At 45.1% G+C, this 18086-nt stretch overlaps 4 protein-coding genes across 6 annotated transcripts; 3 read left to right on the top strand and 1 right to left on the bottom strand.

The window, feature by feature from the left end:
- The first annotated feature begins 648 nt into the window (after nucleotides 1-648).
- On the top strand, nucleotides 649-2707 carry LOC127763349 (uncharacterized). The gene has a single exon (XM_052288017.1). The coding sequence runs from the start codon at nucleotides 845-847 to the stop codon at nucleotides 1763-1765; it is 921 nt and encodes a 306-aa protein (XP_052143977.1). The 5' UTR covers nucleotides 649-844; the 3' UTR covers nucleotides 1766-2707.
- A 2999-nt stretch (nucleotides 2708-5706) lies between these two features.
- On the bottom strand, nucleotides 5707-7251 carry LOC127762625 (uncharacterized). The gene is made up of 4 exons (XM_052287106.1): nucleotides 7087-7251; nucleotides 6950-6964; nucleotides 6790-6873; nucleotides 5707-5835 (listed from the first exon to the last, which is right to left on the bottom strand). Exons 1-4 carry the CDS (start codon nucleotides 7249-7251, stop codon nucleotides 5707-5709), a joined length of 393 nt encoding a protein of 130 aa, XP_052143066.1.
- Nucleotides 7252-9027: 1776 nt separating this feature from the next.
- Nucleotides 9028-10299, top strand: LOC127764499 (protein RGF1 INDUCIBLE TRANSCRIPTION FACTOR 1-like). Its single transcript, XM_052289382.1, has 4 exons — nucleotides 9028-9352; nucleotides 9506-9577; nucleotides 9700-9840; nucleotides 9979-10299. The coding sequence occupies exons 1-4, from the start codon at nucleotides 9167-9169 to the stop codon at nucleotides 10204-10206; spliced, it is 627 nt and encodes a 208-aa protein (XP_052145342.1). The 5' UTR covers nucleotides 9028-9166; the 3' UTR covers nucleotides 10207-10299.
- Nucleotides 10300-11507: 1208 nt separating this feature from the next.
- Nucleotides 11508-17826, top strand: LOC127761515 (protein INAPERTURATE POLLEN 1 homolog). Of its 3 annotated transcripts, none has more exons than XR_008015261.1 (3): nucleotides 11508-12310; nucleotides 16841-16926; nucleotides 17104-17826. XR_008015261.1 is itself a non-coding variant. In XM_052285821.1 (1 exon), exon 1 carries the CDS (start codon nucleotides 11620-11622, stop codon nucleotides 12316-12318), a length of 699 nt encoding a protein of 232 aa, XP_052141781.1. In that variant the 5' UTR covers nucleotides 11508-11619; the 3' UTR covers nucleotides 12319-13162. The 3 variants fall into 3 exon arrangements, 1 of the variants encoding a protein (XP_052141781.1); XR_008015260.1 differs by having other exon boundaries at nucleotides 16841-16945; nucleotides 17104-17823; XM_052285821.1 differs by lacking the exons at nucleotides 16841-16926; nucleotides 17104-17826 and having other exon boundaries at nucleotides 11508-13162.
- Nucleotides 17827-18086: the final 260 nt, after the last annotated feature.

Genomic DNA, 18086 nt, shown 5'->3' with positions numbered 1-18086 from the left:
TAGACTAATTCGCGAGACGAATCTATTGAGCCTAATTAATCCATAATTAGTCTATGTGATGCTACAGTAAATATTCTCTAATTATAGATTAATTAGGTTTAAAAAATCTCACAAATTAGCTTTCATTTATATAATTAGTTTTATAAATAATCTATATTTAATACTTTAAATTAGTGTCTAAGTACGTATACTAAAGTTTAACAGCACCTGAGATGTCTAAACTGTTCCAACAGTAACACCGGCCATCAGGATACAGCAGAAAAAAAAAAAGCCACATACCTTGCCTGTTCGACACGATTCCTACGACTCTACTCCCTTCATAAAAAAAAAAAAGACAAACCCTAGTTTTTCATATCCAATTTTAACTGTTCGTCTTATATGAAATTTTTTTATAATTCGTATTTTTATTGTTGTTAGATGATAAAATATGATTAATATTTTATGTGTGAATTGTCTTTTTAATTTTTTTCATAATTTTTTTAAATAAGACGGACGGTCAAATGTTAGACACGGAAACCAGAGTTTGTCTTTTTTTGGACGGAGGGAGTACGAGCCTAGCTACCTTATGATGTCACTGTTGATATCTGAGGTAAACAGTAAATATACACAGTAATTTCCTTCCCATAAAATAAGCTGTACTACTCATGCACTGACTGCTGCGCAACCTGGTCAGTTACTCAGTTTGCCAGAAGCATCTCCTATATCTCAATACTCCAAAGTTTAGGCCATATACAAATTGCCGAGCAACAGGGATACTAGTACCATAATAAGCGTACGTCCTCTCCACTTCTCTCCAGCTAGCTTACTACTACTAACTACACCACCGGTGACCGGTCGCTACTAAATGCCGGAGAAGCTTCCGCCACGCCGCCGCCGCCCGATGGCGGCGGGGAGCTGGGTCCGGTCGTTCCATTGTAAGTCCACGGCGATTGGAGACGTCGCCGCGGCCATCACGGCGCTGCCCAAGAAGCCCCACCTGCACCTGCCTCGCTCCAGCTGCGCTAGCTCCGGCGACGCCCACAACCACAAGAACGTCTCGTCGTCGTCGTCATCGTCGTCTAAGGCCAAGCCGGCGGCGAGTTCGAAGGTAAGTCCGGCCAAGCCGAGGAAGCCCAAGGCTAAGGCGGCATCCGTTCCGCCGTCGTCGCCTCCTCCTGTCCCGCTTGGTCCGGTCCCGGCGCTCACCGAGCTCCCGGCGGGGCACTCGTCGCGGCAGGTTGTCGAGATTATCTTCCTCTCGTCGTGGTCTCCGCTTCCGGCGACACAGGCGGCTTTGCCCGCCGCGGTAGCTTCCACCGCCGCCGCCGGCGCGTCAACGGCAGAGGTGGAGATGCTGTTCCGCGTCCACAACCCCGCGCGCGCCGTGGCGCGCTTCGAGGACTACCGCGCCGCCGTGCGCGCTCGGGCCGGTGGGGCCTCCCGCAGCGCCGCCGACGGCAACGAGATGATGCGCTTCTCCCCGGCGCCGCCTGATGACGGGTGCTCCTCGGCCGCGGGCGAGGACGCGCTGCGTATCCGGACGTTCGACGGCAGCGGCGGCGCGCACGCCAACGGGCGCGGGCCGGCGTCCGGCAGGCGGGCCATGTTCCTGTGCAGGGTGATCGCCGGCCGCGTGGCGGATGGGCCAGCAACCTCCGGCGCCGGAGCCGACGCCGAGCCCGTGCCCAGCAAGGAGTACGACTCCGTCCGCGCCGGCAAGGGCGAGCTGATGGTGTTCGACCGGCGAGCCGTGCTCCCCTGCTTCCTCATCATCTACAAGCTGTAAAAACGTCCCGATAACCCCCTGCCCGCTAATTTTTGTCACTGCTCATGGGTTAATTAATCAACCAACCGCCATCAACTGCATAGCTAGGTGTGTGTAAAATGATCTCATCAGTTATGATTACCCCTGTCCAAATCCAATTAATCTCTCTCCCCATCGCTATACATCTTCTGCGAGTGAGTTCAAGGCATGTACAGCCACTGTGCTGCACCCCGCACAGGCGCACAGCCGCCTGATGTGCACCGCATTGTTGGATTGCGTCCTCTGCACTGCAGCGTGTGGCGTTTGTGGTGATGTTGTTTATTCCCTGGAGTTGTCGTGTTCGACGGGGAGGGAGAGGCTTTTTAGGCTTTTCCTCCGGGCGGGAGGAAATCAGGAAAGACAAAAGGAATGGATGGAGGCAAGGCGACGGCTTGGCCATGGGGCATCAGATCATCAGAGCGAGCGACGAGAGGGACCGCGACGCCGCGCTCGCTTGGGACGGCGTGTCGTGGGGCGCAGGCAGAGGCAGTGCTGCCTGGCTGCTGGGCAAGTGAGCAGGAGAGAGCTAGGGGCGCCGCGTTAATGGAGGCGTTCGGGTTTGGCACACTTGCTCAGCAGCTGGGCTGGGCTCGTCATTAATTCAGGCGCCTGTTCGCCATGTGAGTACTTCACTCTGCTACGGATTAGGAGTTTGGATGGTTTCGCGGAGAACAGCGGCGTTTACCATAATTTTATTTTATCTTTTTATAACGAAAATACAGCCATTCTACAGCTTATTTCCAGAAGGATCTCTTTTACCATCAGCTGTGGACTGTGGTGTGGCACGTGTGAATATGTTGCACAAGGGTTTGTACGAAGAATATTGTTTCAAATAATCAAATGCAAAATCTGCCTATGTATGGATTTTTCTCAAGTAAGTAGAGTACGGGGGCATATTAAGATATACTAGGCAGTATCGGGATCGTAGAAACCGAGAAGCGGATTTTCAATAGGCAGGTTATTCAGAGATGAATATGGATACCCTGGATGTCAGGCTCGTATGTTATCATCGTCTCCGGTCTTCAGAAACAGATCGTCTCTGCTGGATTTGAATATTGCCACAACCCAAGCACTGCCCTGCTGGGCGATTGAATAATCATGAGCAATATACTCGCGTGCTTATTGCTCATCCTTTGGCGCCTTTTCTTCGAAGGCAGCAATAGATAAGTATGCTAGCATCTCGTTATATTTATGAACTGAGAAATGCAATACACGGGTATACAGCTTCGAGTTCTTGCTCCATACTTACTGATTACGGCCCAGCCACTAGTGCTGTACCATCGCCATCATCACCGGCATTGCTTTTCTTGCGAGCTTGCGATCATGAACAATGGCTTTTTACTTCCCCGAAAATGTTATCCATGTAATGCTCTTTTGAGAACATCTGGCTTGACTGAACTTGGTTTCTCCATTGGAATGAGCTGAAAGAAACCATTCCGATTTTAAGACCGGCAACTTTGACCCATTTCACCATTTGTACACTCTGTCAATAGCAGTTCCGCAAGATTACACATTCCTAATTTACGATTTTTAGAAAGATCAAACCTAGAGTTTGTAACTAAGCAAAGCAGCTACCACTCAAACCGTGCGCAAGCTTTTCAGGCGACATTACAACATGTTCTGTCTAAAGCTTGAATCCATCCTTCCAATCCCTGATCCTCTTTTTCTCTTTCAGCTTTCAGGTATAGTTTGTGCTCACTTTGTAGTCCAACTGAATCTACCCAAATAAAGGGGAATCCATGTATAAAGCACACCTGCACAAGTTACTTGAAAAGCTCAAACTTCTCAAGGCCTTAAAAGCCAGGCAACCCAAATGAGTAGCAAACTCAAGGTGCCATGACTGAAGTTTGAATCACCTTCTCAAAGGTACACATACTCAGTTGTAACAGTGCTTGGACCACAATTGCGGACGGTACGGTGAAAGTCTGAAAGATACATTTGAAAGCATGATCAAGTGTTCTTTAAATGTAGTAGTATATACTCGTAAATATGAATGTACAGGTATACGTACATATATGTACAATGATGCATGCACAAGGAGGGGCCATGCGTTGGTCCTAAACTCCTGCTCCAAAGGTCCCCCACCTCCACCACTGTTGTCTTGATGCAGGAACCTGTGTTAGCAATATTTTACTTCCAGCAAGCAGCAGATGCTAGCTTCTATTCTTCTGTTTATAATACTATGCAGAGAAGACGACTCACAGAATCATAGGCTCATTAAACTGGAAATAAAACCCAACTGCAATGAAGGAAGCAGTCACTTGTTTAATCCTGAAGGTAAGAGAGCACATCAAGTATCTGCAGTTCAGCACATGACTGGCCTTTTAAGTCCAAGCTACAGCAACAAGAAGTACTGTTCCTCATCTGGGTTGTCCTAGTATTTCTGACCTAGAGAGATAGTAAAACACATGATGTATCATAAGTTCATTCGGTCCATCACATGGTTATAGTTACTCCTCTTCTTGATGTGCACTTCTTTTAACCAGCATGAAACGCCGAACTAATTAGCAGGTGGCCACTGACAGAAAATGATATCCAAAATTGAATAGTCTCTCTTTGTGAAGTGCTACCCCAGCAAACCAGCAGCGACCTCATTTATTGGTAGCTATAATTGTGATCTACTCAGTTGTCCAGTGACAAGGAAATGGTAGAACAACCCTGACCATCTATGCTAGTAAAACACATGAAAACAAGAGTGCAAACTAACTGAACAACACTATGTTACTGAAGACGCCACACTGGAGATTGTTAGTGACATACATACCATTATTACATCACTATGCCAGCTTCGCTTTTATTTTCCGTACAAGTAAACTGATGGCTCTTCACATAATAGCCATAGTCCTAACTCAAAAGTGCTGGGTAAGCCATAGCTTTTGCTTGCCATTGGAGGAACAGGAAGGGATCAAGACTTGCAAAGCAAAGAAAAGCCATCCTTTAAGCAACGAACACGCATGATTGCTTGAGTAGGTCGGTTACTGTGTAATCAGACACTGCTCCCGTTGGAGATCAATGACGAAGGAATGTCTTTGTGTACTACTACCACAATATCACGGCTTTTGCATCTTTTCCCTGGTCATTTCAGAAGTTCTTCTGTTGCTCTCTTAAATAAGCTCATCCCTTGAATGGGCCAGTGGTTATGAACACTATGATGGCATATGTTTCACAGTGCACGCACAGAGGAACAGATCCTGTCCTGAATTTTTATGACCCAACTGCTTTGTACTCCCTTGTTTGGCACAACTGCTTGCTTTCTTAACTTGTTCTAAAAACATAAAAATTCAAATCAGATTAGCTCCTGCAATGTAGGACACCACAAACAGCAGACAGACAAAGGTCGATACGGGTTTATTTTATATACCTGGAACATGAAAAAATGCAGAAGAAATTGTCATCAGAAGTTTCAGAAGAGGTAAAACTAAAGCCCAAAATGTTCAGATATAGAGTTCTCCATTCTTTACTGGTGCAATTACAGACAAAACGGTCATAAAGAATACCCTTATTTCCCTCCTCGTCAAGGACATCAGAGCAGTATCATCGAACCAAATTGCTACATGCCGATGTAAACTGCAGCAGGATCCACCTGTCATTGGGTATTGTCAGCAACATTTTTTTCTAGTGGATTTTCCTTGAAGAGCAAATTCAACAATTTGGAAGCTCATTTGAAATGCCGTTAGGACTTCGGAAGTTGAGTAACAAGTTATACAATCATACCATGCATTCCTGCAATGTAAAATTGAAGAAGCAAGAAACATATATGAACTATTCCAGGAAGCTAAATGATGTTATCACAAGCAAAAGTAGTAAGACGGTTCCAAAAGGATTATAGCTTACTCATTTGGGTTGATATACTGTTATTTCAGTACACAGATCAATAATTAAATCAGAACTGTGCAAATACCTGCATAGGTGACTACGACATGTCACGCCTCAGAGCGGCCATCCACATGCACACAGCGGTGGTACAGATACGCTGCATTATCAGACTGACCTGCCGAACGCTGATCGCACAATAAACATGGTTGCTTCGCATCCAAATTCCCACCCTTTGTCTGCACCCATGTAAATGTGACTGTGAATGCAGGCAAAGGAATGTTTTCAATACATATCTGTATGCAATGTATGCCTCTGAGAAGACATAAGGCCTGGAGAAATTAATTGAATGGAGCAAACCGGAGCTAAGAAACATGGACATATTTACCTTTTCACAATTCACTGACAGACCACGGATATGAGTACTCAAAAACTGACTTCTATTGAATTCTGTACATTTGTGTGACATGTCACATGGTCATCAGGAAAACATGATGAGATGAACAGACAAGATGACTAAGCATGGACCGAGGTAAGCAAGGAGATTTGGACTGTGGCAAGGACTGGTGCCCATATAATCATTGAAACTGATGGTTTACCTTGAATTTGGGTGGGCAAGCACATAAATTAAAACCAATCAAACCTTGCAAAAAGTTATGAAGGAAAACCAACTTCAAGTGTAAATGAATAGTAGTAACTAGCATACATGTTACTATCACCATGTTTCCTACTAATAATTCTTTAAATCACAATACTGGCCATGTTTACCCCAGTAAACTTATTTAGCTTTTGCATTGTCAATCTCATATTCTTAGCTAAAACAAATGAAAGATTGCTCTATCAGCGATTTTCACATAGTCTAGGTACTATAGCAATTCTAACCCCCATAATGGTTAATTCCCTGCTTCACCAGCTCAATTGTTCCCAATGATCTAAATGGCATTTATTAAAGATGACGGACATTTCGGTTCTATACCATCAAAACATGCCAAGATTAGAAATGTAGCACTAGAATTGTTTTTAATTCTAATAAGTTGATAGTGACTGGAATATATGATTTAAACCCAAATAATTATTAGCGTGCGATTGAAATGGGAAAAAAAAGATAAAGAAAATTGTACAACCTCACCACCCAGCCTCCTCCTGACCTCTTAATAACAACAAAATGGAAATAGAGATGAAAAGTTCCGAACCAGTAGGCTTATTTTTCTGTACACCTTTACTTGATTCATCAAATGCTCCTCCTGACCTCTCTGTACTCCATTGCAGTGAAACGTCTGCAAATTGCGACCATTATCATTTTTCCTGGAGTCTGTAATCTAATGAAGAAAAACTGCACGCCATAAACTTCACCTGATTCAACCACACCTAACAAAGAGAAGCCCACACTGAAGTTACAGGAAGCGTCGAAGCGATGAACATGGAAACCCTAGTTGACGAACGAAGCGGAGCCGGAGGCACGAGAAAGACCAGACGAGCTCAGTACGTACCACGCCAGAGTGACCGCCTTCCAACCTCGCCTCCTCCTGCGCTCGGCGGCGCGCGGCGGGCAGGCGGAGCTCCTGGTGTCGTCGGCGGCGACGCGAGCGGCGATCGCCGACGGGGAGGCCACCGGCCCTACCGGAACCGCTCCCCAATTCCAGACCTGTGGACATCTCCAGCCGTCCGTTCATTTTGTGCGGCTCAGATCGAATCTCGTAGCGCCGGAGACGGGTAGACCGGTAGACCGCATCTGCACCGATCACGAATCGAAACCTGGCTGGGCTGGCTTGGGAGCTTGGGGCTCGTGGGCCTTGCTTGTTAGTGCTTGGGCTGTCCATGCAAGAATCCAGAGCATCATATACAGGCGGGCCGTAGCTTCAGGCCCACGAATATGGGGGCCCAATACGGCATGACAATTCTCCTAGTACTGTTTGTTGTATGAGTGAAAACGTTTATTTTGCCTCCCTCTACTGCAGGTTGAGACTGAGTCTCTTCCCTCAACCACAAAGTCGATCATAGAGGATCTGTATTAACAATTATGATATGTTTTTTTTGACACAAAATATGTCGTAGCATAGAAAGATCTGAGAGATCTGCTTAAATCCAATGCAAATTCTAAAGTTGGGGTTCATGGCGTGTCAATTAATTTGATCCTTCAATTTACAAGAATTGATAGAAAGAATTGAACCAATGAACCAATCGACTAATATTGACATAGTGTGATAGATGCAGCTCCAATGGTTAAAAGCATACATCGGATGGAAATCCCATGTAAGTAGATTCACATGTATATCGACTAGTTTGCCCATACATCTAATAGCTAAAACTCATAATGTTGATAACTTATCGGCTAGAACTATGATGGAATATTGCATAAAAATCTATCGGTTTACTAAAATTAAACTTATTAGTAGCAAACTAAGGGCTTGTTCACTTTGCTACCATTTTCAACCTTACCTTTTTTAGCAAAGTTAAAAAAAAGTGGCTACATTTAGTTTGTTGCTAAATTTTAATAGGTACATATTAAATCTTGCCAAAATTTGGCAATCTTGCCAAAATTTTGGCAACCTTACCAAAATTTAGATTTGCCAAAACTTGGTAAGGTTGAAAATGGTAGCAAAGTGAACAAGCCCTAATAGATCGGACCTAACTAAGACAGTATAATATTAACGATAATAAACTTATTTAGCCGATAGATCTACACAAACGCGACGAATATATTGATCAATCAAAAACAACAGTATGCTTAGAGAAACACCAACTTAGTTAGAATATCGGATTTAACTGAGAAAGTCATAACTATGCCATTATGACTCTAAACAACAGTATAATACAATTGACCGAACTTACTTCCTCACCAGAGATTGAAACGATGCAACGTAACTCAAAACTAAGAACTTGCTGGAATAAAAGGTGGCAATGCGCCAAAAGTAATTGTATCGATTTGTGTAGATAGATTACAATGACCCTGAATATTTATACCTTTGGGTTGATACAAGTCCCAATCAGGGGCGGACGTGGGTGCGGGGTGCAGGGGGACTTGAGTCCCCCCTACACCCACAAAACTCATGGATACCCCCCCCCGGAGCACCCCCTTCGATTTTTTCACGATGAATGATAAACTAAAGGTTCCTAGTTGGCTGGAAGTTGAAAAAATTGTGTAATTGAGCCCCCTGCCCCCCAAGATTTTTTTTGTTCCTGGATCTGCCCCTGGTCCCAATCAAACACGAGATAAAACTTCTTTAACAACAAAAGATGGACTTAGTTGAGGGACCTAAGATGGACTTCTTTCCTATGACTAGGATGAGTGATTGAGTGGCCTAGAGGCTAGAGCCTGAGACAAGAACAGAAGAGCGCGAGAGATGCGTGCAGCAGAGACGATGAGAGCAGCCGCGCCCACATATGGCGGTGCCGAACCACCGAGTTTTTCGCTTTTTGAATCGAGACAATCGTCTCAAGCCCGCATTCCTCGATCGATCCCATGATCCCATCCATTCGAGCCGCACTGTGGTCTAAGCACGCAGCCTTGACCGTGCCGGTGGTGCCAACCCGCAGCTCGATCGTCGTCGTCGTCGTCGGTGACCTTGGATGCAGTCGCCGGCCGTTCGCGGCGCCCCGCAGTGGCTGCGCGGCCTGCTGTCGGAGGAGTTCTTCGACTCGTGCGGCGCGCACCCGGGGGAGCGCAAGAACGACAAGAACCACTTCTGCGTCGACTGCGCCGCCGCGCTCTGCCGCCACTGCCTCCCCCACGACGCCTCGCACGGCGTCCTACAGGTAAATTGATACGACGACGCCGTCCCTCGTTTCTCCGCGGTGAGATGCCCTGCCCCCCCCCCCCCCCCCCCCAGCCATGCCCTGTCGACGCCGTACGTGTTTCGAGCTTTTGGCCGATCTTTACTTGGTCTGACATGGAGGAAAATATAACAGATTTGGAAGTATGCGTCCTGCTTCGTCGTCCGCGTCGACGACCTAAAGCTATTCGATTGCAACGGCATCCAGGTACAGCGATCTCGGGTTGCCACGGTTCAAGCGTTCCTTTAATTAGCTACCAATTCGATCGTCACGTACAGACGTACTGTACTGATCATGAGTCTTACTCCTACATGGTATCGGGCATGCAGTCGCACACGTTGAGTGACCACGAGGTGGTGTTCCTGAACGAGCGCACGGCGAGGAAGCGGTCGGCGAGCGTGGAGAACCCCTGCGCCGCGTGCGCGCGGCCGCTGCCGTCCGGGCACGACTACTGCTCCCTCTTCTGCAAGGTATTATAAGCCGTACAGGTGCCGTCGCGTACTCGCGTGAAACTCCTATCCTCCCCTGCTCGGCATTCGAATTCGTTTCCCCTGATAATATGTAATAGCCGGGATCTCATGATCGATCGATATGACGAGATGATGCAGGTGAAGCATCTCGGGGAGAGCGATCAGGGGCTGCGCCGCGCGCTACGCGTGAACCGGAGGAGCGCGGCGGCGGCGGGAGGAGGAGGAGGAGAGGACCCCGCCGTGGCGGAGGCCTCGCAGAGCGGGAAGAGGAGGGCGTCGTCGTCGGAGTCGGGGCGGAGCTGCGGCGGGACGTTGCGGAAGAGGAGCCGGAAGCAGCCCGCGCCGGCTCGGTCGCCGTCGTGTTGAGGCGCGGCGCGGAGGCGTGCGTGGGCTGGGCCGCTGGGCTGTTTGTTACGGCCGGGTTCATCGTTCATGTAAGCCACACGGGTAGCGGCTGAGGCCCCGTTTTTTCAGATTATTTATAGGATTTTTTGGTCTATGGTATTAAAAAGCATTTTTTTTCTTATATTTTTTTACTGCGTTGCTAAATAATCTTTTGAAATCTATTTATTATTTTGTTTTTTAATTTATTCTTATACCTAAGTAGATAATAATCCGCGACAATTAGGAGTTATTGAGAGGAGAGGAAAAGAGAAGATTGAGAAGATCCGCAAAACGAGGTGAGCCATTAGCGCACGCATAATTAATTAAGTATTAATTATTTTAAATTTTAAAAATGAATTAATATGATTTTTTAAAACAACTTTCTTAAATTTTAAAAATGAATTAATATGTCCATGAAGGCATGGGTGTTATCTTAAGTAGAAATGTCCGTGAATATTAGGGAAGGATATAATATCAAATAATTAAAAAGGATAAAGCTTCAAACCTAGATCGTCTAGCCTACCATCTTGTGTAGCTAGACAGAAGACCCTGGACGTTTCTCTTAAGTAGAAATGTTAAACGTCTAAAGTGAATTGCGGGCGTGTTTCACCGGAGGGAGGGAGGTGATGCAAGAATTTTCACTCGGAGGCGATGATACGAGAATGAGCAGAGGCTAGCCGAGCGAGATGATACGAGAATGAGTACAAGAATGAGTAGAGAAGGGAGGGAGCGGTCGGCGCATAAATGGTTGGAATAGACCGGCGGTGCGGTGAAGGCCGCACCAAAGGAAGGAATGAAGGATGAGGAGGGCGGAAGGAATGAAGGATGAGAAGGGTGAACGTGGCAGAGATGTCCTCCTTTTATAAAAGACAGATGAGGATGTGGGAAGATTTAGGTGTATTTCTATTTCAGGGGTCTAGTAGGGACAACAACAAACTTTTTTCCCTCAACCTTAAAAACCGTTCAAGGATGTATTCATGGATCCAACAAAAGTTGCTCTCAAGGAACAGCGTATACATTTTCTTTTATCATGGGACAGCATATACATAGATGTACAACAGACTAAATACACATTGCACCAAGTAAAGTATATCTTGTTTCACTTTGCACTAGGAGTTGTATCATATATTAAAGGGAAATATTGTAAAATATGATTAAAAATTATAAAACCTTTTTTGGATTTAGACCATGTTTGAATGTCAAAGAAACACAAAGCAAATGGGCCAGCCCATAACTCTCCTACATCACTCGCAGTCGAGGCCCACCTCCGTCTCCGTTCCCCACCCACGCTTCCCTCCCTCCGAATCTCCAATCGGCGGCGATCTCCCCCGGAATCCCTAACGCCGGGCACGGCCAACCACCGCCTCCCCTCGCCGCGCCACCGCAGCCGCAAGAATGCCGAGGCCTCCTCCTCCTCCTCCTCCTGGTCGCGGGGCTCCGGGGGCCAGGCGGCCGATGCGGGAGTTCTTCGCCGCCTGGCTATCCACCCTCCGCTCGCCGCTCCTCCCCCTGCTCCGCCGCGCGCTCTCCTCCTCCTCCTCCTCCTCGTCCGGAGGCTGGGACGACCCGCTTTCCTCCTCCGCCGCCGCCGTCGAGGCCCACTTCCAGGCGCACTGGTCCGCCCTCGACGCCGCCGCCCGCCAGGACCCCGCCCAGGCCGTCTCCGCCGGAGACTGGCGCTCGCCTCTCGAGCTCCCCTTCCTGTGGGTCGGCGACCTCCACCCGTCCCTCGTAACCTCCCTCCTCCGGTCGCTTTCGCCCTCCCCGCGGCTCCTCGCCGCTACCGACCGCGTCGACCGCCGGATCCGCGCGGCCGTCCCCTCAATCTCCGACCGCCTCCGCCGTGTCCAGGAGGCCTTCATCTCCGCCGAGGTGTCCGGCGCGGCTGACGTGGAGGCGTTCTTGGAGGAGCTCAAGGACGTCGCCCTCGATGCCAACAGGCTCCGTCGAGGCGTTCTTTCGGAGCTCGTCGCCGCCGCCGGGGGGTACCAGGCGGCGCTCTTCCTCGAGGCGCTCTCGCGCTTCGTGCTCTCCATGCACGACCCGGAGGTGCTCCGCCGCTTCGACCAGTGCCGCGCCTCTCCCGGTAGTTAGTCTCTTCTTGCCTAGCTGATTATTCCTTATTGCTACTTTTTTTCCCCTTTCTGTTGTGTAAAATCTTGGGTTTCTTGGATAGGAATTGATAGTAGTGATGGATATCCATGTAAAATCTTTTAGAGATAATGCTACAAGTGAATGAAACAATATCGTCAAGAAAAAGATGGCTCTTAATTTTTAATTTTTTTTTTGGGTTGTGTTTGATCTTGTTTCTGACGGAATATGTTAGACCCTGGAGTAGATGTCTCTCTATTGCTTAGAGGTATTGTGATACGAGGCTTGATTCTTCCTGTTCTGATTTCACCCGGATGTTATGAATGGATGGAGTTGTATTGAGGAAATGCTATGTTTTATGGATGAGCTTAGCTGGATTATTATTTGCCACTTAATTCTTTGCAGACTAGAAAAAGGTTGCAAATTTTGCATCTCGCTGCATTTCCTCTAAAAATCAGTTCTCGTGTCCTTAGGAATTCTGGTGCTGCGTTTTTGCACATTGTTTACATACGTATAAGTGTTACTGTATGTTGCTTGTGTAGATTCTTCTTGTTTGTTCGTAACAGAATTGGTTTATGATAAATACTACTAGCTAAAACTGAGACAATACTTAAATTTTACACAACAGTATCAGCTCCCTGCAGATCATATCAGGCTAAATCACAGGAAAAGTGATGTTTCACAAGATAACAAAGCAAATATTATCGGAAGATAGCAAACTCATTATGTTTAAGCCACAACTGCTTCTAAGTCTAATTCAGAAACAACAGTTATAACCTACAAACTATTGTCAAATGATTTTTCGACGAGAGCAAACGAATTAGTGGTATTGCTGCTATTTGCTACTTACTCCGTTTCACAATGTAAGTCATTCTAGCATTTCCCACATTCATATTGATATTAATGAATCTAGACATATATATGTCTAGATTCATTAATATCAATATGAATGTGGGAAATGCTAGAATGACTTACATTGTGAAACGGAGGGAGTAGTTGTTGGATGATGTTGTTTAATTGTGCTTATTTGCTCCTGGTTCAATCCATTTGTACTTGAACAAATGTGGCCTGTCTGAAATAATATTTTTCAATGTCTCTGGAGTTTTCTTGGGATTTAGAATACATATTTATGCCTCTAGTCTCTAATGGCTTATGCCCTAACATGCATTTTGGATGTTTTACTGTCTAGTAGTTGTGTCACAGAAATGCGAATTATCAGTTAGTCAACACTGTTTGCCAAACCCATACTCCCCACCCCACCCTCCTTTTTTTTTTTTTGGGGGGGGGGGGGGTGGGTCCTAATTTTACTAGCCAGAATCAGTCACTTAGTGCTTCCATGATTAGTAAAATTTGATTACACTAGCATAGTGCCCGTGCGTTGCAATGATTTTTTTTATAAAAATAGTTTGTTCTATATATTTTTAATGCCTCTAAAAGACGTTATTCCTATTGTCTAGAGCGATGAAAAAAAAATCCATAATAAGGGTATTCGATTATCATATTTTTCTTGTGTGAAGTTTGGCCTGTGGGGGCTAGGAAAAAGTCAAAGTCTTCTCTTTTTGCGGGCACCACCAAAAGTAATAGATATATGTATATTATATATCTCAAGGCAAGCCTTTTTCATAAGTACAATTCCATATTGCGATTTGAAAAATTGGTATATATAATTTGCTGACGAGAGTAATTTACTTGAATTCTGTCAGAGATTGGTGGAGCGACGCATTTGTGTTGACTGTTACTCTGTTTAGAACACTGTTCCGTTCTGAAAGGGCCAACATTGCCTTTAAACTTAGAAATCAAGCAAGGGGTTTTGACTTTTGACTTGTGATTAGCGTGGTTGGGATAAGTGCCATTCAGCCTAGTCGATGTGTCCTGTGACCCAAATGGGGCTATGGTGCCATGGAGGCATCTCCACAGGGTGGGTCAATGTGGGAGGGTGCAGACTATTGCAATTTTGTATAGAGGTTTGGTCCCCCCACAACTCAATCTATTCTAGTTAACCAAGATAGAGTTTACTGCACTCCATCTGTACAAGAACCTAATACTGACGATAACTTGGTAGCTAAGAAATACTAGCCGTGTTCTTGTATGTAGTACGTGCACTGAAGTTGCATCACTGCAATAACCAATTAACCACATGGACCCATGCTGGAATTGGTAAACAGCAGCTTCTCCCCCTCTTGGTAAGCATCTTGTCCTTGAGCTGCCATTTCATGGGTACAGCTACGCCATGGCTGGCTTTGGCGATGTTCCCATGGGATGGCAATGTCAGAATCAGTGGTCACAATAACACTGCATTTCCTGTAGTGGTAGCACCATGGTTGGCTCTAGTGGCCCATGGGGGTGGTTAAGAGGAGCCAAGGGTGGCACCTATTTTGGAGGCAGCAGCGATTAGCATCTACTCCCTCCGTTTCACAATGTAAGTCATTCTAGCATTTTCCACATTCATATTGATGTTAATGAATCTAGACATATATGTGTGCCTAGATTCATTAACATCTATATGAATATGGGCAATGCTAGAATGACTTACATTATGAAACGGAGGAAGTACTAGATAGGCAATCTATCTTGCATTGATTCAGCACTTTAACTTTGTTTCTTCAGATCTTGAATGTTCAAATGTTGTTTCATGAAAGCTCAGCCGACCTGCATGCTATTGTGCATTAAGTGAACCAAAGATAATTCTTGTGTTTGTAACATCAACAGATGGCAATAGTTGTGAGATGTATATTAGATGCATACTCTCTGATTCTTCAATGCTTCTCGGATCTCTTGGCTCTGGTCTACTTTTGAAAAAAATAACTTCTTAACCTCATGTACTCACTGTTGCTTGCAAATTTTCCTTTTTATTCTGGAAATTTCTGAGGAATCTTAATCAGGTGTAGCTTATAGCACACACTAGTTGGAACAGAAGTCTATAACTTTATGGTCCAAAGTATCATGATTTCCTAGCCATCTAAACAATAAAAAAAGTATCTATTCTGGTGGTCCAGTCCATGAGAAGCTTAACTTACGACCTACAGTATATATACTAAGTAAATAGCAGATCTTCTATTAGTTCTCATTGTTAACTCATCATGGTCCTAAAGAACAGTATCTTCACAATGCTTCCATGTGAGAATGGCACTGTTGGGTTAGGTGATGGTCTCCAGAAATGCATCCAAAGATCCAAATGTGCACATAGTAGATCCACTGCGTTGAATGGCCCTTTTGAGGAATGATGCATTCATGGCTTCTAGGGTTCTTGTTGCTTCCAGTCTGGCAGTTGCACACTTGCACTTGATGACTGATGACTATAACAGATCTCACAGAAGTTGTGCTGTTGAGTCCATATCGTTTTCTTCTGCTTTAACCTCAGGGGAGAAAACAAAGTTGTGTTGATGAGTCTACATTGCTTTAGCCTCAAGGTTTTTTTTTTTTCTCTTGTTGGTTCACATGAATGCATAAGACAGTCCTATTTATTCCTTTACATTCATCAGATAACCACTTGACTTTATTTCTTTAATATCTCTTTTTCTTGATCAGCATGCCAATCTTATAAACTTCTTCTTCTTTCCTTTTTTTTTGTGGGGGTGGGGGGGGGGGGGGTTAAAAACATCCACTTTTTAGATTTTACCACTATGGCCTAACATAACTAGATGGTGCTTACGGTATCTTACTGCCCTTGCATTCCTGTAGAATTTCCATTAATCACAAAAAAGCTAATTTCTAACATTACTTTCTGCAACTTTGCAAATATCTTGGAACTTTATGCAATCTCAGATCATTAAAGTGCATCAATAATATGGTCATGCTCATTTTGGTCAAAGTGAGAAGGGATGAACTGCAAATTGAGTTTTTGTTTTTTAGTTTTGTTCATCTGCCAAGTTGAACTATTTTTGTCATACAGACTAACCTGTGGATCCATAATCTTCCCCGGTATATTGCAAAGTTGCTGCTGCTTCTCTTGCTGGTTTGTTTGGAAAGTGACGAGTGGGGTTTGTTTATTATAGTGATAAGGAAAACCAAAACGATGAGATGAGCATTGTTTGCTGGCTTGCAGTTCTTTAATCATCCAGGCTCCATAGTTATCCGAATTCCCTGTGGATCCAAGGACAGGCATGTAGTTCTAAATAAGTTTACTTTGCTGTTACAGGATTGATTGCTGGCCAATCAGATCCAAAGTAACTTACTTCCTTGCACTTTCAAATTGTTAGAAGTATGCACAAAACTGTGAGTAAATTTGACTGCAATACTACAAAAGTATAAATTGTTCTATTGGCATAAATTGTTCTATTGGCTCTCCTTTTTTTTTTCTGCCACTTCGTAGTTGACCTGTCTTGTTCATTATTAGTACATGTAACAGAAGCATCATTACATTTAGAACGCTGTGTAAATCAGAGTTCAAGATCGTACTGGCTACTTGCTGACAAGTGACATGTAACTGGAGCATCAGTACATTTAGAGTGCTGTGTAAATCAGAATTCAAGACCCTATTGGCTGCTTACTGACCAGTGACCTCATGTGCCTGTTGTTCTTGTAGGCATCTTTGGGAAGCACGAGATGAGCTAGCGCACCTAGCAACTGTCGAGGCAGCGAGGAGACCAATCCAACAAGAGGAAGTGCATGGTATTCTTTTCCCAATTAGGTATAGTCAATTACAGATGCAGATACAGTGGACGCCCATTGGCCGATTCCACATGTTCATGTTCTTCTCTATATTTTTTTATGCTCATGCTCGTTCAGTTGCCCCAGTTTTTTTTTATGCTCATGTAGTCATGTTCGTCTTCGATTGTCTTTTGGCAGTTGCTAGCTGGGCGTTAGGTGGTCGCAGGCGACTCGAAAACGTTGAGACATCCAGGAGTCATCTGGTACCCTCGTGGATCCGACTTGGCCAACAATTTTCCCCCAAGGCAAGAGGTCGCCAGCACTGACGTTTCAGTATTAACCCCTCTTTAAAAAAATGACGCTATACCATATCTTTAGTGTTGGATGGTGAAAAAGAAAATTTGATGGATGATTGAAGTTGCACGTTTGTTAACAAGGACTTGTGTTAACATCGTCGTGAAGTAGGCTAGCCACCGACCTGTGTGTTGTATTCTATTTGTATGCAGTTATGAAGCAGAATTTTCATGACAAAGAGATGGAGGCCTGTTTCAGTCAGAATATATCATCTAAATCTTTTTATGCTCTAAAAATGGAGGTCTGTTTCAGTCAGAATATTATCAAATCTTTGTGGTCGATATTGGCCCTTGGGGGGGAATTATCACATTTTTTGTTTCTCCTTGACTTGGCCTTGGATTCAGTTCACCTCCAAGATACGGCGAGCTGATTTCTAGCTGTATATGATTCTTTTTTGGTTTCTAGGAGATGCATTATTGTATCAGGGTGCAGCAGCATGCATGCCCACTGGTTATTCTGTTCAGTGGCTTGTTTATAGGTTCAGTTGCGCAAGATTGCCTTCAAACATTTGTTTATCTCATCCTCTTCGTTTCGGTTGCGGACACCAAACATCGCGAATCGCTGTAATGTCCGTGAACGTATCTGCGGCGGTTTCTTTCATCGATAAAAAAGACGGTACTCTACGAAAGCTCTCGCGTTGGCTCTTCCGGTCGTCAAGGGGCTATAGGGCAGATGCTCGAGCACACACAAGTTACAAGAAAAAAAGATTTTCGTTCGTTTTCCTTCGCCGTCAAGTTCACCCTCTCTGTATCTACGCGGCAACCATCAACTGATTACTAGTACTGCATATCTGCAAGTTGTGTTCTCTCAGGAGGCGGGAAAAAAGA

The sequence above is a fragment of the Oryza glaberrima genome, chromosome 2, assembly GCF_000147395.1.
Source record: "Oryza glaberrima chromosome 2, OglaRS2, whole genome shotgun sequence".
Taxonomy (NCBI): Eukaryota; Viridiplantae; Streptophyta; class Magnoliopsida; order Poales; family Poaceae; genus Oryza; species Oryza glaberrima.
The sequence above is the reverse complement of the archived record's forward strand: the minus strand, read 5'-3'. Positions and strand labels throughout refer to the sequence as shown.

Bases quoted from the DNA above. Each gene is read 5' to 3' on its own strand.
- LOC127762625 (XM_052287106.1), bottom strand. From the start codon at position 7,251: ATGTCCACAGGTCTGGAATTGGGGAGCGGTTCCGGTAGGGCCGGTGGC. The intron at 5,836-6,789 runs GTTCGGAACTTT...ACATGGGTGCAG, and splicing joins ACAGAAAAATAAGCCTACTG to ACAAAGGGTGGGAATTTGGA.
- LOC127764499 (XM_052289382.1), top strand. From the start codon at position 9,167: ATGCAGTCGCCGGCCGTTCGCGGCGCCCCGCAGTGGCTGCGCGGCCTG. The intron at 9,578-9,699 runs GTACAGCGATCT...TCGGGCATGCAG, and splicing joins TCGATTGCAACGGCATCCAG to TCGCACACGTTGAGTGACCA. The intron at 9,841-9,978 runs GTATTATAAGCC...GAGATGATGCAG, and splicing joins ACTGCTCCCTCTTCTGCAAG to GTGAAGCATCTCGGGGAGAG.
- LOC127763349 (XM_052288017.1), top strand. From the start codon at position 845: ATGCCGGAGAAGCTTCCGCCACGCCGCCGCCGCCCGATGGCGGCGGGG.
- LOC127761515 (XM_052285821.1), top strand. From the start codon at position 11,620: ATGCCGAGGCCTCCTCCTCCTCCTCCTCCTGGTCGCGGGGCTCCGGGG.